The 26,796-nt window shown below is 40.3% G+C and overlaps 2 protein-coding genes across 2 annotated transcripts; both read right to left on the reverse strand.

Moving 5' to 3' along the window:
- Window positions 1-1,805: 1,805 nt before the first annotated feature.
- On the reverse strand, window positions 1,806-19,978 carry LOC125153761 (zinc finger protein 677-like). Its single transcript, XM_047837260.1, has 4 exons — window positions 19,863-19,978; window positions 17,205-17,266; window positions 11,454-11,607; window positions 1,806-6,791 (listed from the first exon to the last, which is right to left on the reverse strand). Exons 2-4 carry the CDS (start codon window positions 17,217-17,219, stop codon window positions 4,807-4,809), a joined length of 2,154 nt encoding a protein of 717 aa, XP_047693216.1. The 5' UTR covers window positions 17,220-17,266; window positions 19,863-19,978; the 3' UTR covers window positions 1,806-4,806.
- A 4,619-nt stretch (window positions 19,979-24,597) lies between these two features.
- On the reverse strand, window positions 24,598-26,672 carry LOC125153793 (protein FRG2-like-1). Its single transcript, XM_047837312.1, has 4 exons — window positions 26,492-26,672; window positions 26,142-26,216; window positions 25,839-25,919; window positions 24,598-25,573 (listed from the first exon to the last, which is right to left on the reverse strand). The coding sequence occupies exons 1-4, from the start codon at window positions 26,670-26,672 to the stop codon at window positions 25,008-25,010; spliced, it is 903 nt and encodes a 300-aa protein (XP_047693268.1). The 3' UTR covers window positions 24,598-25,007.
- Window positions 26,673-26,796: the final 124 nt, after the last annotated feature.

Raw genomic sequence — 26,796 nt, forward strand, 5'->3', positions numbered from 1 at the left:
GGGGAGTTTTGTTACTAAAATTGTACAAATTCTAACTATAAGGTTTCCCAAATTTTAAATGTCTCCAGTAGAAACTTAGCCTCACATTTCACCAAGCCACATGCCAATTGTGGGTATTCCTGATCCCCCGTAATTATGTTCCCATTGTGGTGATTTTCTGCTTCTTTCCTACACCCACTTGCCCTTCTCCATGTGTATTTGCATGATACTTTCAGTGGTTCTGCCCAAAGATGACTTCAGCTGTGGGCATTGCCTGAAAATGTTGTTTAAATTAGGAAACCCTGTCAGCCGATCATTACATATGAACACGTTTATGGTATTTATCACTATCATATTTTATCCTTATAGACTCAACCTTATAGAATATAAGTTACTTGAAGACAGGGAGTTTTGTTTCCTGCTAATATCAGTGATTAGAATAGTTTCTGACTGGTAGAATGAGTGAATGCATTTTATCTGTCCAAAGTAGAAAGTTACTGCAGCGTATACACTCAGAGACTAATAGTTCACATACTCAAGTAAACATGTTATTCCATTTATGGCACCAAATTCCTTACTCCTGTAAGTCTCTACCCTAGCACCCTGAACATTTGTCATAAATTCTCACGCTATATTTTGTTTCATTCACATTGTGAGTTTTAGGCAACATGTGCCAAACAGCTCTAACCCATCTGTGAAGGATGATGCTTTTTGCAGCTTTTCTCAGTTACAAAATGTTAAATTCAAGATTCCCTCTCAAATGCTCCATTCTACTCTCAATACAAATATTAATCTTATTGGTCAGGTCAGACAGTTTTCATTTGTGAAGGACCGACCTCCTGGAAGTTAGTGGCTGAAACAACTAGGTGGTTTACCATTCTCACTTAACAGGAAGCCCAGAGATGCAGGTTGGGATGGGACGGGTCCCCTGGGCAGTCCTCTGCATGCTCCACCTCCCTTAGGACTCAGCACTCTCTCTCCCTACAGCAGGATGGCCGCTGTAGGACCAAGAAGGATGAATGGGGAGGGGCAAAGGCCTTTTATTAGGTTTTGTCTTATTTACGTGGATATAATCCCAGGAGGGTTTTTTCCCCCCAATTAGCTACACATGTTAATAATGCAACTTTATAAGAATATTAGGGGGCAGTTGGGTGGCTCAGTCAGTTGAGCATCACTCTTGATTTTTGCTCAGGCCAACATCCCAGGGACTTGGGATCGAGCCTGTGTCAGCTCTGCACTGAGAGTGAAACCTGCTTAAGATTCTCTGCCTTTCCCTCTGTCCCTGCCTCCCACTTGTGTGTACTCTCTCTCTCTCTAATTAATTAATTAAGTATATTGGGGAATTTTCAAACTTCATATTCATGCCTAAACAACAGAAGGTAAAAGAAAAAGATGGTAAAGAAAACATTTTGCAGAACAAATTTAAACATACTCCTTATTAATATTAAAGATCAAGGTTGTCAAGGAGAACTGTGGATGAGACAGATTTCATCACCAGACTTTGTTCTTTATCCTCAGTGTGTAATATTGCATGCAACCCATGAACAGTGTCATAGGTGTTCCAAATGTGTCAAAATTATTAGTCCTTAGTGTTTTCTAACTTACAGATTTATTTCCTTTGAAATTTATTAATTTTAAGTTAATTTTATTTACCTGCATCTAACACTAATTTGCAAAGTTTCAATACAGATATTCTGATTCTAGTACTTTTTAAAAAAGTTTCTTAAAGTTTATTTTTCCATACTCAGTGTGGAGCCCAACCCAGGGCTCAAACCCATGAATCATGAAATCATGCCCTGCACAAAAAATCAAGAGTTGGACTCTTAGCTGACTGAGCCACTCAGGCACTCTCTGATTCTAGCATCTTGCTAGAAAAATGATAGGACTGATTTTGAGATTCAATTCATTCTAACCTCCCTTAAAGTGAACGATCTACAAAAGGTTTGTAGTTGGGAAATACTGTATCATTTCTGAATGTATTTTAATATCAGGCTATAACTTAATAAAAAAAAATCCTGACATCATAACAAGTCTAAAAATACCTTAAGTAACTGATCTAAACAGTGTATCATAACCCTTTTCCACAATCATATTGTGTGGTGGGGGCTACATATACAGCTGGAAAAAGAAGGTAGTAGTTAGCATGAGGAAGATTGTGGTCTTTCCCAACCAAGTCAGTCAGGAGTAAACAGTTTTATAGAAAAGAGTCTGACTCTAGTCTTGATGGCCGACTAATGATACCTGTGAAGCGTCATTACCTCTTACTATTCTGCTCATCTGGGCAGGGCAAGCTAATAATAAAGCCCGAGAGGCCCTTCCTTGGCAGTAGTTCTAAGTTCACAGTGTCAATGAGTACCATCACCCCGGCCCCACACAGGATGCATCGTAACAAAGTAGTCACCATTGCCTGCTTTCTCTAGCCATTTTCAGAACTTGAGAAGTCTGCCCTGCTCTCCCGAGAAAGCGTCATTATATAACCAACATTCTTCGAACACTTGAGTGAACGGAGTCATCATTCTTGACATCCAAACATCCTGTCCCAGTGGAGTAAGCACAAATGCAAACAAAAGCAAAAAATGTTTTAGAGGGTAAATATGTGAGATTTCTAGTTACCAAACAAGATTCCCATTGTGTTGTTCATTCTTGAGAGTAAACTCATGAAGATTTATCTTTTCAAATTATTCCCTGAGCACTCCAGCACAAAATATAGATTGTGTTACCTTTATCCTTACTCCTCAAATTTTCCTACAGTTCCTAATACTTTTCATATGCTTGCTCTTTTTCTAATTTCATTTAATGTAAATTTCACTTAATGCAAACCATGGGTCTCATTTCAGCACAAAAGGCAGGCAGAAATAGAATCATGGTCTGTATTCATGAATGGGGATGCAAATTGTGATGGGTGAGAGTTTGAAACTGCATTGCTATGGTATTTTCATTAGAACCACAAAAATACTTGAGATGTGCTATGGGTGGGTAACTCTGAAATTCAACATATATTTCCAAAACTGTAGGTTTGAATATAACATGAAAAAAAATTGTTATGGATGACATTCAACCTAAGAGTCTAAGGATGTTTTATTAATGTTCATTATGAAATGCTCCAAAGAAGTGTGATGCACTTGGGATAATAAAAGGAACAGGATTCATTCAGGGTTACATAAAAGCTTATATTTTACTTACTTAGATATGGGAAATAGGGTACCCTAAATAAAATGGTATGAAAATGCATTTTAAGTGGCCAAATTTGGGTCTTTCACAAGCATACTCTTTTGGGTTATTTATTTACTTATTATTTTTTAGAAAGAGCATGAGTAGGCAAGAGGGACAGAGAGAGAGAGAGAAAATGGTAAGCAGATTCTACACTCAAGAGGAAAGCCCAACATAGAGGTTGATCCCATGACCCTGAGCAGAAATTGAGGCAGATACTAAACATACTGATCCACCTATGTGCCCCTACTTTGGTTCTTTTGATTTAAATGTCCTCTAGAACTTTCTCTTCAGTTTCCAAAATTAAGACTAATTTTTACTCATCCATGATATATAATAGCTATTACGTTTCAAAAGAGGGAGAGACCATCATTCCCCTTCCATTTTCTCTAACATAAATACCATCCTTAATAACCCCTCATTCCCACATGAAAATATCATTGTCTCAATGTCTCAGTCTAATGTTTCACGATCACATATTTGATAGCATAACCCCATAGTTATCAAACAAGGCTCTCAATCATACCAACAAATCCAGAGAAGGGGCTGTGACCACAGAAAACATGGTAATTTACATAATAGCTTTTAGATTTATTCCTGGTCACTCCTTATGCTCCAAAATATATACTATTCTAGATCTTAAAATCAGCATCCTAGTTTTTCCAGGGTATATAGGTATGACTAAGCCCCACCTAATAAAAGAGGTTCCTTTCATACTTTCTCTGAGATCAGCACTATGGTTGACAAATGAAACACATGTAATGAAAGTATAACATCAGTGGATTCCAAACTTGAGGTTATAAGTCATCAATAATAATGTAGCATCAAGAAACCTTAACTGAGTGAAAAACGTCATAGAGATTCCTGGCTGGCTCAGTTGGAAAAGCATGACTCTTGCTCTCAGGGTTGTGACTTTGAGCCCCACGTTGGGTGTAGAGAGGTAAATAAAATCTTTACAAAATATCTAAACAGAAGATGATTAGGTCTTTCCACAGATCTACTTGTTCCATTGACATACATTATCTCATGAGTTTTAAATAATTTTAATTTTCTGTGGAATTTAATACCTAAGAATAGTTAATCCTCAAAACAGACCTAGTTCCCTCTAGTGTGAATTCTTTAATTGCAATCTACTGAGAGAACTGGCTAAAGAAATTATCGCCTTCATTACAGGTGTAATGTTTCTGTCCAGGATAAATTCTTAGGTGCTTCCTGAGGTAAAGACCTTGCATATTTGTATGGCTTCCATGTTATGTGAATGCTTTCAAGACCACAAAGCAGAGTTGTACATTTTTTTTTTATAACTGCAAGTCAGTACCTCTTAATCCCATTCATCTATTTTACCCCCCTCCCCAATTTATACATTTTTTATAAACCTGATCACACTCACTACTTTGTAATAATTCTCTGGTAAAATTTATGTTCCACAAGGTGTAACAAGCTTTGGATAAGCCTTGCCATACATTTCTTCAGTGTCCTTCCTTTCAGAGATTTGTATTCTGATATCAGGTGAAGTGTGAACCCTCATTACTAGCTTTCCCAAATATGTTAGCTTCATATGGTTCCTCTCCATGATGGAAAATCTGATGTTAAGTAAGTGTTGAATACTTGCTCATATTATTTGCAAGGTTTCTTTCTCCTATGAGTTCTATGATGATCACCAAAGCTTGAGCTTTGAATAAAAGCACTGCAACACATATTAGGTTTATACTGTTTCTTTTCATTATGTATTTTCTGATGCCTGGTAAGTTTTGCAAATTGGGTAAAAGCTTTGTCACACTCATTACACTTATAAGGTTTCTCCCCGGTATGGATTTTCTTATGCTGAGTAAGATGTGAACGCTCCGTAAATGCTTTGCCACACTCAATACATTTGTATGGTTTCTCTCCAGTATGAGTTCTCTCGTGACCCCAAAGGTGTGAACGTTTGATAAAAGCCTTATCACATTTATTACATCTGTAAGGTTTTTCTCCTGTATGAGTTCTCTGATGTTCCATAAGGCTTGAACTTTGGATAAAAGCCTTGCCACACACATTACATTTGTGTGGTTTCTCTCCAGTGTGTATTTTCTGATGCCTAGTAAGGTTTGCAAATTGGGTAAACGCTTTGCCACACTCATTACATTTATAAGGTTTCTCTCCAGTATGGATTTTTCTATGCTGAGTAAGATTTGAGCGCTCAGCAAAGGCTTTGCCACACTCACTACATTTGTAAGGTTTCTCTCCAGTATGAGTTCGTTCATGACCCCAGAGGTGTGAACGTCTGATAAAAGCTTTATCACATTTATTACATTTATACGGTTTTTCTCCTGTATGAATCCTCTGATGTTCTACAAGGCTAGAACTCTGGATAAAAGCCTTGCCACATACATCACATTTGTGTGGCTTCTCTCCAGGATGTGTATTCTGATGTCTAATGAGGTGAGAGCACTGTTTAAAAGCTTTGCCACACTCATTACATTTGTAAGGTTTCTCTCCAGTATGGATTTTTTTATGTTGAGTAAGGCTTGAACGCTCAGCAAAGGCTTTGCTGCATTCATTACATTTGTAAGGTTTCTCCCCAGTATGAATTCTCTCATGACTCCAAAGGTGTGAACGTTGGATAAAAGCCTTACCACATTCATTACATTTGTAAGGTTTCTCCCCAGTATGCATTCTCTGATGATTTGCAAGGTTTGAATTTTGACTACAGACCTTGCCACATATGTTACATTTATATGGTTTCTCTCCTGTATGGATTCTTTGATGCCTAGTGAGGTTCGAACATTGGTTAAACGCTTTGCCACACTCATCACATTTATAAGGTTTCTCTCCAGTATGGATTTTCTTATGTTGAGTAAGATGTGAGTGCTCCGTAAAGGCTTTGCCACAGTCATTACATTTATAAGGTCTCTGTCCAGAATGAATTCTTTCATGACTCATGAGGTTTGAGCTTTTGCTAAAAACCTTCCCACATTCATTACATTTGTAAGATTTTCCTCTAGTGTGTGCTTTCCTGTCTTGTGCAGGTAACAAACGATATTTAAAAATCTTCCTAGACTTATTCCAAATGTTTTGGGTCCTGGGAGGAATTGTTTCAAGTGGTAAGACTGAGGAACCATTGCCAACAGACTTCTCAGTTGGATTACATTCATACATTTTCTCCTCACTATGAAATGTCTGCAGTTCAGCCAGGTGTGCCTGTAAACTTAATCCAATTCTATTTTCCAAGCAGTCTATGTACTGGTTTCCAGCACCACTTCTATTATTGTCCATTTTTAATACATTCCTTACAAATGGCTCATAATCCATGAAATACAGGTATGTATTATTTCTTACAGAAGCGCACTGCTTTTGAGGAAGAGTAACTGAGAGCTGATTAAGTTTTTGATCTTTTCTCCATGTGACATTTTTGTTATGGGTCAAAGGCACTTCTTTGTAATTTCTTGCATCATATCCCCAGTGATTTTCAAACTCATGCCTATTTTCCCAGACTTCCTTGAGATCAAAATCCTTGATGTCATGACTTTCATTTCTCTCCAATATCACTAAGTGGTAAAATTCTCCTTTATTAATGTCCTGTATTGGTGATAATTCCTTGATTGCAAATCCAGCAGAACTCCCTATCAAATAGAATTGGAAGGTAAATATTTTATACTAAATGCCATAATTAACACCAAAATATTATTTTATAATGAATACAGGAAGTTTCTCAAGCATAGACTTCAAACACTATTGTTATTTACAATGTTTTTAAGTTTTCTTTCTATAAATGTGGGGACAGTGCTTATACTTGCACATCTATGGGAATATGATTGTGTTATAAGTTTAAAGCCTGATATTAGAAAAAGGAACTGATTTAGCAACAGGCATAATAGTGACTCATTCTGTAAGAACTTATACTACGGGTATGAAGTAACAGTAGAAAACATTCAACAGGGAGACAGTATGGTATTATAAGAAGACTGTAGGCTTATATCTATTTCAGTATTTGCTCTAAAAATTATCAAACTAAATATCCCACAAATTCCTTTTCCAGGTATATAATCAAAAGAATTATATAATAGATACATGTTCCAGGAGACATGTACAAGAATTTTTTTTTTTTAAGTTTATTTACTTAGAGAGCGAGAGCAAGCTTGTGAATACGGGAGGGGCAGGAAGAGAGAGAATATCAAGCAGTCTTCACACTGTAAGCACACTGCACAATGCCAGACTCGAACTCAGGAACTGTGAGATCATGACCTCAGACAAAATCCAGAGTCAAGACGCTTAACCGACTGAGACACACAAGCTCACAAAAATAATGTATCATTATTTAAAAACCTATGACAAATCAAGTTAATGATATCTCTCTGACTAAAGCAGTAACTTAAAAAAATACGTTCTCAAGATATCAAAAACACTCAGTTTAAAGAATGCCATAGGGGCGGCCTGGGTGGCTCAATCGTTTGAAGGTCCGACTTTGACTCATGTCATGATTGCATGGTTTTTAGTTTTGAAACCCATGTCGGGCTCTGTGCTGACAACTCTGAGACTGGAGCCTACATCAGAGTCTCTCACTCTCTCTCTGTCCCTACCCAAATCACGCTCTCTCTCAAAAATGTTTTTTAAAAAAAGTCATAAATTTAACTGAGGTAAATATGTAACAATGAGTTATCACTACACATTTAGGTGAATGGCCAAAATCCAGAACACTAACACAAATACTAGTGAGAATGTGGACCAATAAGAATTCTCATTCATTGCTGGTGGGAACGCAAAATGGTGCACCAGTCTGGAAGACAGTTTGCACGTTCTTACAAAACTAAACATACTCTCAAATGTGATGTAGCAACTGCACTCCTTGGTATTTACACAAATAAGTTGACATTTATGTCCACACAAAAACCTACACATGAAACAGAGAAATCCTAAAATATGTATGGAACCTCAAAAGACCCTGCAAAGTAAAAGCATCTTGAGAAAGAAGAACACAGCTGGAGGCATCATATTCCCTGATTTCAACACCCTGATTACAAATCTGTGGTAATTAAAACAGTGTGGTATTAGAATAAATCTAATAGACACATAGATCACCAGAACAAAATAGAGCCCAGAAATAAACTCACACAGATGGTCACTTAATTTACAACAAAAGAGAAAAGACTATACAATGGGGAAAGCACAATCTCTTTAATAGATGGTTTGGGAAAACTGGACAGCCACAGGCAAAAGAGTGAAACTGGACCACTGTCTGACATCATACACAATAATTAACTCACAATGCATTAAAGACTTAAACTTGGGGCGCCTGGGTGGCGCAGTCGGTTAAGCGTCCGACTTCAGCCAGGTCACAATCTCGCGGTCTGTGAGTTCGAGCCCCGCGTCAGGCTCTGGGCTGATGGCTCAGAGCCTGGAGCCTGCTTCCGATTCTGTGTCTCCCTCTCTCTCTGCCCCTCCCCTGTTAATGCTCTCTCTCTCTCTCTCTGTCCCAAAAATAAATAAAAGTTGAAAAAAAAATTAAAAAAAAAAGACTTAAACTTAAGACCTTAAACCATAAAATTCCTGTAAGATAGGGTTTATAGGAAGAGCTCCTTGACACAGATCCCGGGAATGATGGTTTTGTTTTTGTTTTTTTGACTGTTGACACCAAAAGATAAATCAACAAAACCAAAAGTAAGTGGGACTACATCAAACTAAAAAGTGTCTGCACAGCAAAAGAACACCTTTTCAACAAAATACAAAGGGAACCTACTGAATAGGAGAAAATATTAGCAAATCATGTATCTGATAATGGACTGGTAATCTAAAATATTGCCCAAAAATGCTCAAATAACCCAATTTAAGAAATGGGCAGAAGATCTGAATAGACATTTTCCAAAAACTTAGAGATGGCCAACAGGACCATGAAAAGATGCTCAACATCATTCATCATCAAGGAAATGCAAATCAAAATCACAATCAGGTTTCACTTCACACCTCTTAGAATGTCAATTATCAAAAAGACAAGAAATAAACAAGTGTTGGTGATGGGTGGAGAATTTGTGCACTATTGGTTGGAGCCAAAATTGGTGTGGCCACACACTACTGTGTGATCCGCTAATTCTACTTCTGAGTAGTTATCTGAAGAAATCAAAGTACTAACTCAAAAAGATAGAAGCATTCTAATGTTCACTGCAGCACTATTTACAATAGCTGAGATACAGACACAATCTAAATGTCCACTGATGGGTAAATAAAGATGTGTGTATATGACACATTATCCAGCCATAAAAAAGAGTAGAATCTTGCCATTTGTGACTAAAGGGACGGACCTTGAGGAAACTGTACTAAGTAGAATGAGTACAAGACCAAGACAGTATGTTTTCTCTTATATGTGGAATCTTAAAAAAACAATACAACCCCTCTTAGATAGAGAGAGCATATTTGTGGTTACTAGAGGCAGGAAGTTGAGGGGATGGTGGCACAAACGGGTGAAGGGATCAAAAGGGTGCAGAGATTACTTAAAAACAAAACAAAAATTACTGCTGCGTCGAGTTCTTAAAACAACTCCCCCCTCCTGCAGGAAAAAAAAAAAAAATATATATATATATATATACATATGTATGTATCAATATGGTACTTTCTGTATACTAAGAATACAATAAACATATATGGAATAATACAGGTTTTTTCAATAGAAAAGCTAACTAGAAATATCAGTTAAGCTGTGCTATATGTAAACTACATCTAATTTTGGAATTTCACTTTTTGGAATTATCCACATCACGACTTCCTCCTAATTAATGCAAAAGCACCCGACCTCAAGAAGCCAGGATGGCCCAGGAAAGAAAGAGATAAACTTTAGCTCTACTTTATTAGACATTGATTACATTTTGTTTGTCTCCTTAGAAGTTCTCCCAAGGATACAAAATGGAAATGGAAAGTGAATAGGTCCTGGGGTCTGCACTACAGAGGCCTCAGCTCTGACCTGTATGGAATGAGAACCAAGAGAGATCAGGGAAAAGACTCCTTAGGGACAGCCATCCCAGTCCCTCTGAAAGCTCAGAACCAGTATGGTCAGAGAGGCCAGGTAACTGTGTTATAGGTTCTAAAAGTTGGAGTTTAACCTTGTACATATTTGATTTACTCATCTGAATAACAGAATGAGAAGTGTGTAGGGGGTGGCAGGGGATGTCCTTTGAAAGCTCCTAAGAAATAAACTTTTATTTTCCCACAGATCCTTCCCAAACAATGTTTACTGGAGCTGCTTACTCTGTGCCCATCTGAGCTCTGACTTGTGCTCACATCCCAACACATTCCCACCTGTCTGGATTTTCCCATATATTCAGTTCACTTTCCACAGTCCTGGGATCTTTCCCTTCTTCCAAAATGGAGATGATATTCAGCTCAAGAAGAGATTTCCATTTATAAAGAAAAACAGAACATGATCTGCTTTGCTCTTCCAGAATACATTCCCAGCTCTTTGTTCAGTAAAGAAAAAAGGACATTCATTTTATGTGGGTGTAGAAACATATTTGAAAATTAATCAGCTAACTGCCAGAATGCTTAAGGATTATTGTAGGAATGCAGAGATCTGGTTCTTTTCCAAGAACGACTAACCAAAAGCACAAGGGTAAGACCACAGAATCAGATATTTATGAAAATTGACTATAAGGTTTCCTTTTTTCCCCCAACTTTAAATAACTTCTCTCTGAGCCTTATCTTTTTTAAATTTTTTTTTTTTTAACGTTTATTTATTTTTGAGACAGAGAGAGACAGAGCATGAACGGGGGAGGGGCAGAGAGAGAGGGAGACACAGAATCCGAAGCGGGCTCCAGGCTCTGAGCTGTCAGCACAGAGCCCGACGCGGGGCTTGAACTCATGGACCATGAGATCATGACCTGAGCCGAAGTCGGCCGCTTAACCGACTGAGCCACCCAGGCGCCCCTTGAGCCTTATCTTTAAAGATGTCAATGAGAGTTGACTTTACTAAGAATTTAAGGGTTTTTAAATCCTATTTCCCAAACTCCCAGATTTTAAATTCTAGTTGGTTAGCATATAGTATAATATTGGTTTCAGTAGTAATTAGTGATTCATCACTTACATATAACATCCAGTGCCTGTCATCACCTCCCAACTAAACATGCAGGAATGGAGAACTTTTGAAGAAAACGAAGTTAGAATCCATTTGCCACATTATGAAGTCTTTCCATTCTCAATCAAAACAGCTGCAATCACTCCCTTAAGAACAGGAATTTGAAACTCCTATGATCAAAACAGTGGCTCTGAGTAGAAAATGCAAAGACATAAAAAGTAATTACCGACTTCTGGAGGGAAGTTATCCTCACCCACGGAGACCAGGTTCCTGTAGTTCTCCAACATCACATCCCTGTACAAGACCCTCTGAGCGGGGTCCAGGCACTCCCACTCCTCCTGAGAGAACTCTATGGCTACATCCCTGAATGTCAACCGTCCCTGAGAAGAAAAGACATTTCACCAAGTGGACAGGGAAAGTGTTCTTATTTGACACAAAATTAGAGAAGCAGAGATGTGTAAAGACTGACTAGGCTGGAGTGAGTGTTCCCTTTCCGTGTAAAATAATTTTGATGAGCTAATAAAATTAGCCATTTTAAAGTACCATTCAGTGGCATTTAGTGCATTCACAATGTTGCACAAACATCACCTCTGTCTAGATTGAAAACATTTTCATCACCCCCAAAGGAAATCCTTTACCCATTAACAGGTGCTTCCTATTGCCCAGTCCCTGGCAACCACTAATGCTTTGTCTCTATGGATTTACCGATTTTGGACTTTTCATGTGAATGGAATGGTATAAAAAATGTGACCTTTTGCATCTGCCTTCTTTCACTTAGAATAATGTTTGGGGTTCATCCATGATATAGTATATATCAGTGGAACATTTCCTTTCTTCTGGCTGCAGAGTATTCCACTGCAGGACTAGACCATATTCACTCAACTACTGATGGGCATTTCGTTGTTATCAACTTTGGCTAATATTAGTAAGTTGCTATGAACTTTCGAGCACAAGTAAGTGCTTAGATATTTGTTTTCAATTCTTTTGGTTATATAAATACCTAGAAGTGTAATTACTGGGTCACGTGGTTTAAAATTACTGCCACACTCTTTTCCACAGCAGCTACTTTCTAACACGGTGTGTCATGATTCTAATTCCTCCACCTCTTTACAGACACTTTTTTTGTTGTTGTTGTTTTACAATAGTCATCCTAGTGGGTGTGAAATGATATCTCATGGTGGTTTTGATATGCATTTTACTAATAACTCCTTTCACTGAACATCTCTTCATGTGCTTATTTCCTTTGTGTATCTTCTATGGAGAAATGGCTATTAAAATCCTTTGACCATTTTTTAAGTTGGGTTCTTTGTATTTTGGTTGTTGACTTGTATATGTTCTTCATATATTGTACATGTTAATGTATAATGAAATGTATAAGGTATACGTTCTTATATTCTAGGTTCTAGACCCTTAGTAGATATGTGATTGGCAAATTATCTCCTCCCATTAAGTAAACCAATTCATTTATGTGATAATGTCCTTCAATGCACAGACATGATTAATTATGATGATGACCAATTTATCTACTTTGTCTTTTTCTCTTTTGCTTTTGGGGTCATGTGTAAACATCCACTGCCAACCCTAAGGTACTAAAGATTTACCCCTATGTTTTCACTTAAGACTTTTATAGTTTTAGCTCGTACATTTAATCGTTAATTCTGAATTGATTTCCTTATATGGTACAAGGTAGTTTCAATTTCATTCTCACACAACTAGTTGTACGATTTATAAGACTATTCTTTTTCCACTGTTTTTGACACACTTGTAAAAAAGCAATGGATTATAGATGTATGGGTTTATTTGTGGACACTCAGTTCTATCGCTTTGATCAATATTTCTAGCCTATGATGCAATTATACTTTTGATTACTCCAAGTTATTGTAGAAGGTTTGATGTCGGGAATTGTAGGTCCTCAAATTTTGTTCTTTCTCATGTTTATTTTGGTTATGTGGCATCCTTATCAATTCAATATGAGTTTTAGAATCAGGATTCCCATTTGGGCAAAAAACGCAGCTGGGATTTTGCTGAGGACTGTATTACTTTATACTGCTCTGGGGAGGACTCACATTTTACAGTCTTCCAATCCACAAACACTGGATATCTTGACATTTAAGTTTTCTTTAATTTTCCTCAGCAACTTTTTGGTTTTCACTGTATATAAATCTTCCATTTCCTCGTTAAACTTATTCATTTCCTTGCTCTTGTAAATGGAATTGTTTACTTACTTTCCATTTGTTGATTGCTACTGTACAGAAGAAATACAACTAAATTTGAGTGTTGATATTGTATTTTGTAACTTCAATGAATTCATTCTAAGTCTAAGGATTCTTTATTTCTAAGTGGAAGATCATGTATACTATGAATATAGATAGTTTGATTTCTTTTCCAATTTTGACATACTGTATTTATTTTTCTTCTGTGTTTTCTCTGGCTAGAACTTCCAGTAGTGTTGACATGTGGTGGCAAAATGAGTCACACTTGTTTTATTCTTAATATTAAGGGGAAGTTTTCAGCTGTTCATTGAGTATGAAGTTAGCCATGGAATTTTAATAATACACTTTTTCAGACTGAGCAAGTTCCTTTCTACTCTTAATTTTTCAGTTTTTGTTGGATGCAGTGTTCTGTATGTGTCTGCGGAGCCTAGCTGGTTTACAGCATTGCTCACTCCTTTCTTATTGATGTCTGGTTGTTCTATGCATTATTTAAAAAAAGGGAGCACTGAGGTCTCCAACTACCATAGAACCATCTCCTCAATGGTTGCTTCAAAAATTTGGGGGCTTTGCTTCCATGTACATATTGCTTATACTTGTTTTATCTTCCTGATGGATCAGCACTTTTTTCAGTATAGGTCCTTCCACATCGTTGATAACAATTTTACAACTTAAACTCTATTTGGGCTGATATCTGTATAATTACCCAGCTAGGTTTCATTACTATCTGCATGGAATATCTTTTTCCATCTTTCCACTTTCAACCTATTTGTGTACCTAAAGTAAGCCTTGGAGCACCTAGGTGGCTCAGTCGCTTAAGCATCTGACTCTCGATTTCAGGTGAGGTCATGATCTCACAGTTCATGAGTTCGATCCCTGCATTTGGTTCTGCGCTGACAGTGTGAAGACCGCTTAAGATTCTCTCTCTGTCTCAGCCACTCCCTCACTCAACCTCTCTCTCAAAATAAAAATAAAGACTTTAAAAAAGTGAACCTTTTATAGACATAGAGTGGAATCATTTTTAAAACCAATTCCTTTGTCTTTTATTAAAGAGTTTAATCTATGCATATTTTAAATTACAACTGGTAAGAAATACTTCTGACATCTGCTGTTTGTATGTCTATTTTCTTTCATAATTCCTCCTTTCTTTTGGTGTCTATGTGTGTGAGTAACATTTTGATTGCCTTTGTATTTATTTTTGTCTATTTTCAAGTTATTTTCTGAGTGGATATCCTGGGAACTACAGTTTACAGTTTAGTTGATATTAACTTAGCTTTAATAGCATACAACAACTGCTGCTATACAGTCTCCCTTTATGTTACTGTCAAAACTACTTTATAACAAATGAACAGATGTTTCACTCACTCAAAGTCAGGTTTGCTTATTGTTTTACACATTTGTCTTTTAAGACACATAGGAAAAAATGACTTAGAAAACAAATATATAATACTGGCTTTTGTATTTACTTACATAGTTACCTTTACTAGTGTTCTTTATTATTAGTGATGTACCACTAATTACTACCCATTTCAGCCTGAAGAACTCCATTTGGTATTTCACGTAGGCTGAGTCTGTAAGTGTGAACTCCACCTGCTTTTGTTCATGCAGGAGGCTCTTAATTATGCTATCAATTTTAAAGCATAGTTTGCCTGATAACGAATTCCTCATAGATTTTTTTTTTTAATCTTTCAAATTTTAAATACGTCATGAGAATGCTTCCTGGCCTCCACAGTTTCTGATGAGAAACAGGCCATTAAACGTATTCAGAATCCCTGTATGCGAGAAGTTTTCCTGTCTTGCTGCTTTCCACATTCTCTTTTTTGTCTTATAAAATTTGACTGATTATGTGACTGCCAGGTATCTCCATGCACCTGTCAGAGCTGAAATTCATTGAGTTTTTTGAATATGTAGGTTGTTTTTGATACAATTAGGTTTTCAGGTCTTATTTCTTCAAATATTCTTTCTGTTCCTTTTTTCTCTGTCCTTTTCTTCTGGGACTCCTATTATATGTATATAAGTATTCTTGATAGTATCATAAAGGTTTCTTAGTCTCTGGTCATTTTTCTTCTTTTTTTCCCCTTTTATTCAGCTTTTTTCCCCCTTTCTTCTGCTTGATAATTTCAGTTAATCGATGTTTAGGTTCACTGATTATTCTTATTGCCCATCTGCTAATGAACCCTCTAGTGAATTTCTAATTTTGGTGTTTATACTCTTTCAACTCTAGAATTTCTATTCCTTCCCTTTACTATAATTTGTCTCTTTAGTGATATTTTCTATTTGTTGAAACACTGTTTCCCTACTTCTTAGTTCTCTTCCATGTTTTCCTTTAGCTGAGGATGTTCAAGACAGTTGATTTAAAATCTTTATTTAGTAAGTGGAACATCTGTCTCCTCAGAAAGACCATCATTAATCTGGTAATCATGCTTAAGGTACAGAATCATTAAGATATCCTTAGAAGTCTGTAGTGAAGTCGGCCTGCTCAGAAGCAGCAACCATGGCATTCTTTGTAACAGTAAGAAATTGTAAAGGACTCACATATCTTCACTTACAGAATGTTCCAATGAGGATCGAAAAAAAGCAGTTATCTCTATGTTTACTAACATGAAAACAACATCCAAACATATCATATGTAAACATTTCAAATTTGCAGAAAATGTGATAAAACATTTACAGAAAAATATTTTCTAAAATCACATTATAATATATAAATGTATTTTTAGAAGATCTGCACTAAAGAGAACACCACTTCCTGATGAAGACAATCATTGATGGTGGAAGATATGACAGCGAAGGAGGTATTTTACTTCTTAGTTTCCAGAATACATACCTGTGTGGAAATGAACCACAAAAATACATATTCTAGGGGAGTTTAACAGAAAAATATAAAAATAACAATATTTAACAATAATTCATAAAATGAAAATTCAGCATCAGCCTCTCTGATGACAGAAAGTTCTGCTCCTATGTCTGGTTAAGTTATAAACATTTTTATCTAAAAGATGTATGGTGTAAGAGTTCCTAAAGGTACTCTTTTGAGATGGTCTTTTGAGATGGATGTGCTATAAATAATTCAAGGAACACTTAGTGTTAGAGAAATAGGTTGATTCTACACTTTAAAACTAATTATGTTGTATGGAAACCAATTTGACAATAAACTTCATGTATTAAAAAAAATAATAAAAAAAACAAAAAAATAAAACTAATTTATGTTAATTAAATAAAACACCCTCTCTATTTCTTATTCCTACTTTGAACTTCCCATTCTATTCCAAAATATTAATGTTTTGTAGTCAGAAGCACACTGATTCCCTTGTTTAATGTCAAACGGCATTATGAAATTGGACAAGCAAACTTCCCCCATTAGTCGTCTTATTTTTCAGGGTTTCTCAGGTACTTGTGCATACTATTACTTACATAATAGTAATCTCTTTAATTCTGGTTTATATGAGCTGAAGGGCATCCAGAAGGGGTCTGTGAACAATCCTTACTGCCCAACCTCATGGACACCACAGAGCCTACTCCCCATCTCCAGTTCCTGCCTGCGGAGAAAATCCCTCACAGGATGACCACCTAAAAGGAGCGTCTTCCCAAGTGCTATGTCACTGAGTCACAGTGAGATGGAATCTACATGGAGATGAGAGGAAATAGGGAGAAGGCCGTGGGTGTCAGTAAATAATTTAGGCAGGATACCATGGAGACAGAGATTAATGAGTCCAAAGTGTGACATTTTAGGAAAAAGAACAATCAGTGAAAAATATGACTTTTACCTGGAAAAGAGCCATTCCTCCTTTTTTCCCTCTTCTGGTCTTCTTTCTCAGGTAAGGTTATACTGTGTGGCAAAAGGTATGTTGTTTAATGTTTGGAATCAACATAACCCCTTCCTCTGCCACAATACATAGAACCTCACTGTGGGAGAAAGAGTTCTTTGCTGCCCATTGCAACAGGAGGGATGCAGGGACAATAAAGTCTTATATGGAGTCCAACAGGTGCATTTTTCACCCATTCCTTCAGAAAGCCCTCCCCACTGCTGAAACCAACACACTCCACAGTCTACGTTATCCTGGCACTTGACCAAAAGAAATTGCTTCATTCAAGTTCTTGGCTCCTCCCTAGGCAGCCAGCATCCAAGGAATGGTTGATGCAGGATACAGAAGCCTGTCCATGCCATCAATTTGGAATAACTCTTAAGGGTCACCCCAGCTCCAGAGCTCCCTGGTAGCCATACTGAGAGTTTAGATCTTTGTCTTGATGGTGATGGGAAGCCTGTAAGAGGGTTTAAAGTCAAAAGATGACATGATCAAATGTTTAAGATTTAGCCAGGATACCCAGAGAGGATGGAGCTGACAGAGGCATATCCCTGTCTCTAAGACTATGCTCCTGCCTCTTTCTTAGTGGTTTTCATTATTTTTGGAACTAGACCACACTGTAAACTCTAATGATAACTGCACACCCTCTCCTAGAAAATGGCCAAAAACAAACACACACCCGATTCTGAAAATCATTTCAGGGATCTTATTAGCCCAGGTTCAGAATTCTTGGCCTATCATCTCACGTTACAGGTGGGTGCACTCCAAAGGGGAGTAATTTGACCAAGTTAGCCTTAAGAAATCTGAGTAGAGTGAGCAGAACTGTGTGTAAGTAAATTCTGAAAAGGTGGTCTGGACAGGTTTAAGTACAAAAGGTTTATCCTAATTCCAGATTACTGTTCATATTCCTGAACAAGAGAAGCTTCTCTTTCATGGGTTTAACCAAACCCAAGCATTTAATTCCTTTTTTCCAGAAAACCTATATGAAATTACAAATAGTTACTAGTCCTGGAAAACATGAAAAAGGGTCACCTGTGGGGATGAGCTCTGAGCAATCTCTGTATTATGAACAGATGAGCACTGCTGGAACAAAGTTCCATATCAATCCAGACCACCCTTCAACATCTGTACAGAGAAGGCAGAGGGGACTTGAGGGGAACATCTATTTAGTTGGAGATTTCGGCTCAGCATTTGGTAATTTAAAAGATAACTTAGGGGAAGAAGAGAACTGTTGAATATTAAATTAACTGGCTAAACTAGGTTTTGAGTGTTAAGAGATTATCAACATCCTTAACGGATGTGTAATGAAATACTATAAAGTTCTTTAACAGACATCCAGAATACTTCCAATATATGATAGGTTAGAAAGTAAAACTCATAATCTGAACAATAAAATTAAGAGGTAAAATAATTTGGAAATTAAAAAGATAGCCAATGGATTCTGAGATTAAAGATAAAACAAGTGTGGGGATAACATCAAGTTTAGCAAAGAATGCCATGAGCCACAGAAAAAAGGGGGACAGAAACAGTACTGTTAATAATGGCCACTGTAGGGGCGCCTGGGTGGCGCAGTCGGTTAAGCGTCCGACTTCAGCCAGGTCACGATCTCGCGGTCCGTGAGTTCGAGCCCCGCGTCAGGCTCTGGGCTGATGGGTCGGAGCCTGGAGCCTGTTTCCCATTCTGTGTCTCCCTCTCTCTCTGCCCCTCCCCCGTTCATGCTCTGTCTCTCTGTCCCAAAAATAAATTAAAAAACGTTGAAGAAAAAAAAAATTTAAATAATGGCCACTGTAAAAAGCACCATGTGGTTACAGAAAGTCTTCCCCATTGACTGACTGAGCTAGACCTCTGCCCTCTAGATGAGTAGGGGTTGCAAATGGAATTATCTTCCGATGCAATACTTAGTGCAGTTGCCTCAAACACCAGTTTTCACAACTCTCATTTTCTTCTGCACAACTGAAAAAATTTACCAAATTTTAGATTAACAAGATCATAGAGCCACAAATCAGTACTTCACAACTTACTATCTTCTGTACTCGCTAGCGTTTGGGTCCCGTGCTTTGTTTGAGATCACTACATGTTTTGTTCTCTGAATAAGTCTCTCTGTGTCCTTGTTTCTCTTCTGTCCTTTAGTCCATTTCCGTTTCCCTCCCTCACTATTCCTCTTCCAAAAGTTTCACCCTACTCTGTGGCAGCCTGTGTTTGAATCCCCACCGTTCTTTCTCCCCACACTTTCCGATGACCCTCTAACTCCGCAGATTCCTGCGTCTTCCCCTGCCATCTCTGTCCCCACTATGCCCTCGCTGAGGCGGGGCGAAGGGCCTGCATCCACCTTCCTAGTGACGACTGTGCCGGACGCGGTTGAGGGGAGGGGGGAGTTTCGGGAGTCAGAGAAAGGTTCTGAGCAGGAAAGCGACTGGCAAGGCGACTGGGGTCTGCAAGGGCCAGAGGCAGAAAGGCTTGGCCCGAACCTGCCTCAGAGAGATTTTAACCAGAAACGACGCGGACACCCGGGACCCGCACCGAGCGACTGGGATCGAAACGTTTTACTGTAACGCAGCGAAGGCGAAAGGGACGAACTCCCAGCGAGAGGGGTGAGAGGGTTCAAGGATTCTACCTTACCAGGCGATCCCCGAAATCTGGATGTGGAGGCGGGCACTAAGAACGCCTCCAGGGCAAGATCCAGAAAAATGGAGACTCACTCCCGCCAGCTCGATCGTTGCTCCGCGGGATCTGCTTCCGGGTCTGCAGAAAGGCGCGCATGCGCGTGCATCGAGACGAACGGGCGGGGCGATCTCGGGGTGGGGCCGAAGCTGTCTAGGAAGAGGCGGGTGCTGGCGGGGGCCTGGGCTAGCCGGGTCTCGCCTCCGGCACCGTCCTTCGCCTGGCATTTGGTCCTCTGTCCTGCCGACCGGCGGTTTCGGGTTCCGCTTTTGGATTCATTCCAATCTCGCTGGTGTCGTTCGGATCCAGCCTGGGTACAACGTTAGGGAAGGGTGGGCCGCTTCTGTTGGGAGTGGTGGTATTTGACATGTTGATCTCAGCACCCTGGGAAACATTTGTAGCCAGCGGTGGAGACGCGCTCCGGCTACTGAGGCGGAGCTGTGGGGGAACCTGTGACCTGGGGTCTTTGAGGGGCGACTGAGACTTGGTCAGGGACAGCTCCTTGTTTAATGAAGCAAAAGCCGGGGTGGTCAGTGTCGGTGATGGACGCTACACTGCGAAATGCAAAACTCTTCTGTGGACAATGTGCAGTTTGGTACTAACTCCCCATCAGAGCTTTGCACTGAATTGTCACTTCTGCTCCCCGATTGCTGGACTGCCTTCCCTGGCGTTCACCGCTGGGCCCTGGGCTGTGGGGGGTGGAGGGCGGCTTGTTGTTTTAAAGGAACAAACATTTCTGCCTATGTGGGTGGTCATCAATTTTCTCTCTTTGATATTCGAATCTACACCTCTCGAGATGAATTATAAATCCAAACGCCTTTCAGAACTACCAGATTGCACCTGTATATTGATTAAGCTCCTTAGTTGCCAAATATCATTGCAATTGCAATTTTTAAAAAACTTTGTTCTCAGTTACTTTGGAAGACTATTTTATGCTTGAAAATTCGATTTTTAAGAAAAGTTTACTCAGGGAGAAAGAAGCAAGTCTTACGAAGAATTTAACCTTGTTTTAATTATTTTTTACCCTATAGACTTCCCTTTTGTTTGACCTTTATCTTGCTGAGGGATTTAAAGAAAAGACCATTCATGGTCATTTTGATAGGAATTACCATTTCCCAAATACCAAGCGTTAATGATGTGTCCCCACTTTAGTTTTTGCTGGTTATTAACTTTTCTTGTGCACTTTGGCATACTTCTCAATTTTTGACTTCACTGACCTAATAGTCTGTTAATAAAAAAACATCTCAGAAGGATAACCATACCCATTTTGTGTTTTTTTTTGTTTTTTGTTTTTTTTAGAGTTTTTGTGCCTATTCTTCTTTGTTCATTATTCTGTTAGATTTTTGCAGTAACATTGTTAATTCGAAAAACTAACTGATGGTATCTGTATCATGATCCAATTAATTTTATAAATTAGCTTAAGGAAAATTGACCTTTTATAATATTTAGTTTTTCCACTCAAGAACATGATGTAAATTTACATTCATTTATTTCTACTTTCGTATATGTCAGGAATATTTTATTTTTTCCTACATATTGGCTTTACACATTTTTGTTAGGTTCATACCTGGTGGGTTTATTTCATTTTATTTTTTAAAGCTATTTATTTCATGAGCCCTCTTTCATTTTTCTTTGTATATCAATAGTATATCCTATTAGCTTACTGAATTATTTTTCATAGTGATTTTACTTGCATATCTACAGCCAACTCTGTGCACATACTGATGTCCCGGACTCTGATCCCATACTTCAGGGTTCATCTTAGCCTTTCCCCCTTGCTTTTCTGTCCCTATCTGTATTTACCAAGTACTGTGGCATCTTATGCCTTTGAAGAGTTTTGCATCTGTTTCTCCATGCTCCCATGCTCTCTGCACACTAACTATACCCTCTCCCTCTGGCCTCATTTGGACCCTGCTCCAACACACCTGCAACCTTCCAACTTTGCCCTCTTTGCCTGCACCTGCAGTGGCAATGCTCCCAGCACTTTAAGATGTAGCACGTGGTAAATATCATCTTTGGGGTTGTTGCAGGGATGGAAGAAGTTAGAAAGGTGGAAAGTGCCCCCCCCCCCCCTGCTTTCAGGCATCCAAGGTCAGGAGATTCCTGTATCCTTCCAACATGGGAGCATATTGTCGAGACACACATGTGCATGCAGACAGTTTGAATGTAATTACATACACGGGACTGGGAATGTAGGAATATGGGTGAGTGTGTAAATGTGAGTGTGTGCTTGTATTTGATGAGTGTCTGCATGAGTGTGAGTTTGCTATGGAGTGTATGTGAGTGTGTAAATGTGTATGGCTGTGCATTTGAGTGTATGGTGTGCATATGCATGTGTGTTTGCCTCTATGTGTAATGTTTCGGTATTTATATTTGTGAACAAAGGGTTGTCCACCATTATGGTTCTAGTGTCTGCTTGGATACGGGGAGTATTTGATTGTGTATTTGTGGGTAGGGAAAACAAAGGATTAATTTGAACTCTTGTTTCTTAATAATAAAGTTAATCAGAGCTGATGACTAAAAAATCAGCAAAACTACAGGTGTGGAAAGATGTGGTAACCACCCAGTGCTATTTAAAAGAGTATTGGGGAACCTGGGTGACTCAGTTGGTTAAGCATCCAACTCTGAATTTCGACTCAGGTCATGATCTCACAGTTCGTGAGATTGAGTTCCATGTCAGGCTCTGTGCCAACAGCCCAGAGCCTGCTTGGGATTCTCTCTCTCTCTTTCTCTCTGCCCCTCCCCTACTTGTGTGCTTGTTCTCTCTCTTTCTCTCTCTCAAATTAAATTTAAATTTTTTAAAATTAATTTAATTTAAATGAATATTGGCTTAACTGAGATTTAAAGGAATTATTGAATCTTCGCATTTCACCTTCTGATCCTGGTGCTTTTATTTGTGAGGGTCTCAGAAACTTCTCCCTTTTTGTAGATACTGTTCTGTTTAGACTTCCTGTTAACACTAGGGAGATCAATATTGGTAAAGCATATCTTCGTACCAAATTTCCACATCATGTACACTTCCAAATATACTGGCACTGAGTTGTGCAAATAATCCAGTGATCCCTGATGTAAATTATTGTTGGCATGTTCTTCTCTTTGATTGTAACTCTGAAAATCCTTTTCAGGTACTTTCATTTCATTTCTATGTTTATAACTTATATGATAGGTCACCCTAGTGGTCTTAGTGCCCTCCTTCATGCCCGTCACCCAAAACCCATTCCCCCCACACACCCCTTCTCCAGCAACCCTCAGTTTGTTCTCTGTACTTGAGAGTCCCTTATGGTTTGCCTCCCTCTTGGTTTTTATCTTAATTTCCCTTCCTTTCCCCTATGTTCGTCTGTTGAGTTTCTCAAATTCCACATATAAGTGAAATCATATGTTTGTTTTTCTCTGATTTACGTTGCTTGGCATAATACACTCTAGTTCCATCCACATTGTTTCAAACGGCAAGATTTCATTCTTCTTGATTGCCAAATAGGACTCCATTGCATATATATACCACTTCTTTATCCTTCATCAGTCAATGGACATTTGGGCTCTTTCCATAATTTGGCTATTGTCCATAGCGCTGCTCTAAACATTGGGGTGCATGTCCACTTGCCCCACTCTTAATGGATTTTTAAGTGTACAAATACATTGATGACTATATGTGCAATATTGTACAGGAGATCTCTGGAGCTCCTGCTTAACTAAAAGTTTACTCTCATCTTTTTTTCTTTTTCAGAGTTTTCTTGCATATTTTTATTTGTATTTTCAGCTGTAGGGATTTTTTTTTTGTAATAACATGCTTGGATTCAATAAGGAACTGGTGGTATCTGTTTCAGAAACAAATTAAATTTATAAATTAGCTTAGGGACAATTGATGTTTGATAATATGGAGTTTTTCTATCTAAGAACAATGATGTGATTTTATATTTGTTTATGTCTACTTTCATATATTTCTGAAATATTATATGGTTTCTCATATACACTTGATGCATTTTTATTGGATTTATTCCCAGGTGTTCTGTTTTTTATTTTATTTTGTTGTATTATTTTATTTTAAAATTTTATTTTTCATCCTTTGGTAATAGCACCTCCAATCCCCAAATGTAACTTGCCAATTGTAATTTTTTGTACACATGCAGGCACTTGTTTTGTATAATTTGAAGCCAGGGCGTGGGTTCAAACTGATTTAAATATATTATAATTGAATTGCCCCATTCAGTGGGATAATTAACTGCTATCCCCGTCCTACAATAAGAGCTGCTAGGTGGAGGAAAGTCGAGGTGGAAATGCAGTAGAGGTGAAAAGAAAACAGCCTCCTCCCTAACCCTCACTTGCCATAAAACAAACTCCATCTAGATAAATATGAAATTATCTAAGACCTACAATCCATGAGCAGCATTTTTATCGTTGTTATGTAGACATTAGGAACCAAAGGACAAGACAATACGGAAAAAGGTTTATTTTGCTTACATAAAATTCTGCACATTTATAGATGAAAGACTACATGATCCCAGTGTAAAATACAAATTGGAAAGTACATAAAAATATATATAAAATGACAGCATCTATCTTGGATTTAATATCCTTTCATAAATAGGATAACTTGAAATCTGCAAAATAGAAGAAAATTTAAAATTTGGCATATGAGCCAGCTGTGAGAATAAGCACATACGGTCAATAACACTAATGTATCTTGAACCAGGTTTCATATAGAGTAACTGAAGAGCGAAGGACAAACCGACATGGTGACTTCACCAAACTGAACAGTACAACCATCCCTCCACATAGTTGCTCCCCCAGGCCTGTGGCTTCAGTCCTCCAAGACTGGAGGCAGGGGACCCAAGACTTAGCGCCTTTTCGGATCAAAGGGGAGGAGAGAAGTATGTTTACTTGGCGAGACGTTGGCAACAACAGAGGAATTACACCCAATACCTGTTCTCATCAAGAAATAATGCTCGGCCATCCTAAGACCCTCAAAACACACTACAGTGCCTAACACGAAATGGGACACGAGCTCGTCAGCTCCGCACTCGGTGTTTGCAGTGCCTTTGCTCCGAGCGCCCCAAGTCTGACACGCGCGGTACCCGCAGTGTGGGCGGTAGCAGGGCCTTGGTCTCACCGCGGGGGCTGCGCGCGCAGCTCTGTGCCAGCGCGGGTGCCTTCCGGGGCGCGGGCGGCCTCGCTCCCGACCCGGGGAGGGGAGGCCCTGTATCCCTCGCGGGGGGAGCCCCAGGCTTCTCCTGTACCCCCAGCTGGAGCCCGGGGGCCCGGCGGCGGGGCTGGGACGAGCCAGCTCTCTGCAGGGAAGACGTAGGCCGCCTGGTTGGCCATGGTGTAGACGGTCTGCAAGGCCGCGCACAGAGGTGCCCAGAGCCGCCCGAGCTCGGAGCGCTGCTCCCAGGTCAGCGGGGAACGCTCCCGCTGCTCCCACGCCCCAGCCACGTCCTGACTGACGGCCTCAGACAGGGCGCGCACGGCGGTCACCAGCCTCTTCCGAAGTGGGGGCGGCCGGTCTCCCGGGGACCTGCACCTGCTCCGCCGGCCGCGCCCGGCGCCCCGCGCCCCGCGTCTCCTGCGCTGGGCACCCACGGTCTCCTCGCTCTCGCTGCCCTGGCCCAAGTCCGGCGTCGTCCGTTTCCTCTTTCCCGGAGTCACACTGCGCTCACCTGCTGGAGAGGCCCCTGCGGAGGCAGCACGTGGCCGAGCGCCCCGCCAGCTGGATTCCCGGGGACCCCACCCCCTCGGATGAACCCCGCCGGTCTCCTAAGCCTTCCTGCCCCGGCTCTGGGACGAGGCGAGGCCAGGCCCGGCACGGGTCCCCCAGAGCTCCCTGGATTCCAGGGCCTCCTCACCCGATTCAGCCCCTCAACAACCCTCTGTGCCCACGCCCCGCGTGCTTGACCTGCCTTCCTCTCCGCGCACCTCCGCCCCAAAGCAAGATCCTACCTGCTGCTGGGGGGCAGGTGCTGTCGCTGGAAATGGCTTTCCTCTTGCCGGAGCCCTCCCAACTGAAGCAGCCTTCCGATTCTGTGGACAAGGCCAGAGGTTTTGTGACCGCCTCGGGCCGACACCCTCGCGGCCCTAATCCGTCCTGCACACGCGAGGACCGGGGCTGGCAGCCAAGGCCAGGTTCCCAGCTCTTCCTAGAGCCCAGGATGTGCGAGGGTGCCACCGAGCTCCAGTTCCCTGACCGGGGAGACTGAGCCGCCCCACGTCCTGTGCCCCCTCCCCAGCAAAACCAGCTCTCACCTGATCCGGAAATGCAGCTGTCCCTTTTGGGCTCACTTTCCCTGGGATCCTCCTCCTCTGTCCTGGGCTCTGACCCTGGGGGAAAAGAGGCCGTTTGCGCGAGTGGCCTCTCTCGAGGCCCGCAGAACCCTCTAGTCCATCCCAGACCCCGATTTGTGGACGGTTCTCTCAACAGAGGCTGTTCAGCCAGGGTCCGAGGTGAACCTGAGTAAGTTGGTCCGTGGGGATCAATGCCCCGTTTCTCAAAGCCTCCCTGGAGCTGGGTGATGTTCCCTACCACCGATTTCCGAATACAACCCTGACCCCTACCCCTCCTTCCAGCCCCCCCACACAACCCACCCGACTCCTACCTCGCCTTTGGGTGCGGCTCTCTCTCAACGGCGACAGTAACGTCTCCTCTTTCCCTTCCAGTGCTTTCTCCTCCACATCTGAGCCGCTTTCTGGGAACGAGTTCTGGTGGCAGGGCGGCCGGTCAGTGGGGTGTCGCACGGATGAGCTGCGGGGCTCTGAGCCTTCAGTTCCAGAGTCCATCTGGAAGCCCCCGGGGACAGCCTTCTCCCCGCACCGCCAGGTCTCCCAAGTGCAGACTGCCCGCTGGCACCTGCCTTTTCTAGGCGCCCTCGCAGGGCGTGGCTCGCTCCTATTGGCTGGAAAA

Source organism: Prionailurus viverrinus, chromosome E2 (genome assembly GCF_022837055.1).
Source record: "Prionailurus viverrinus isolate Anna chromosome E2, UM_Priviv_1.0, whole genome shotgun sequence".
Classification (NCBI taxonomy): Eukaryota; Metazoa; Chordata; class Mammalia; order Carnivora; family Felidae; genus Prionailurus; species Prionailurus viverrinus.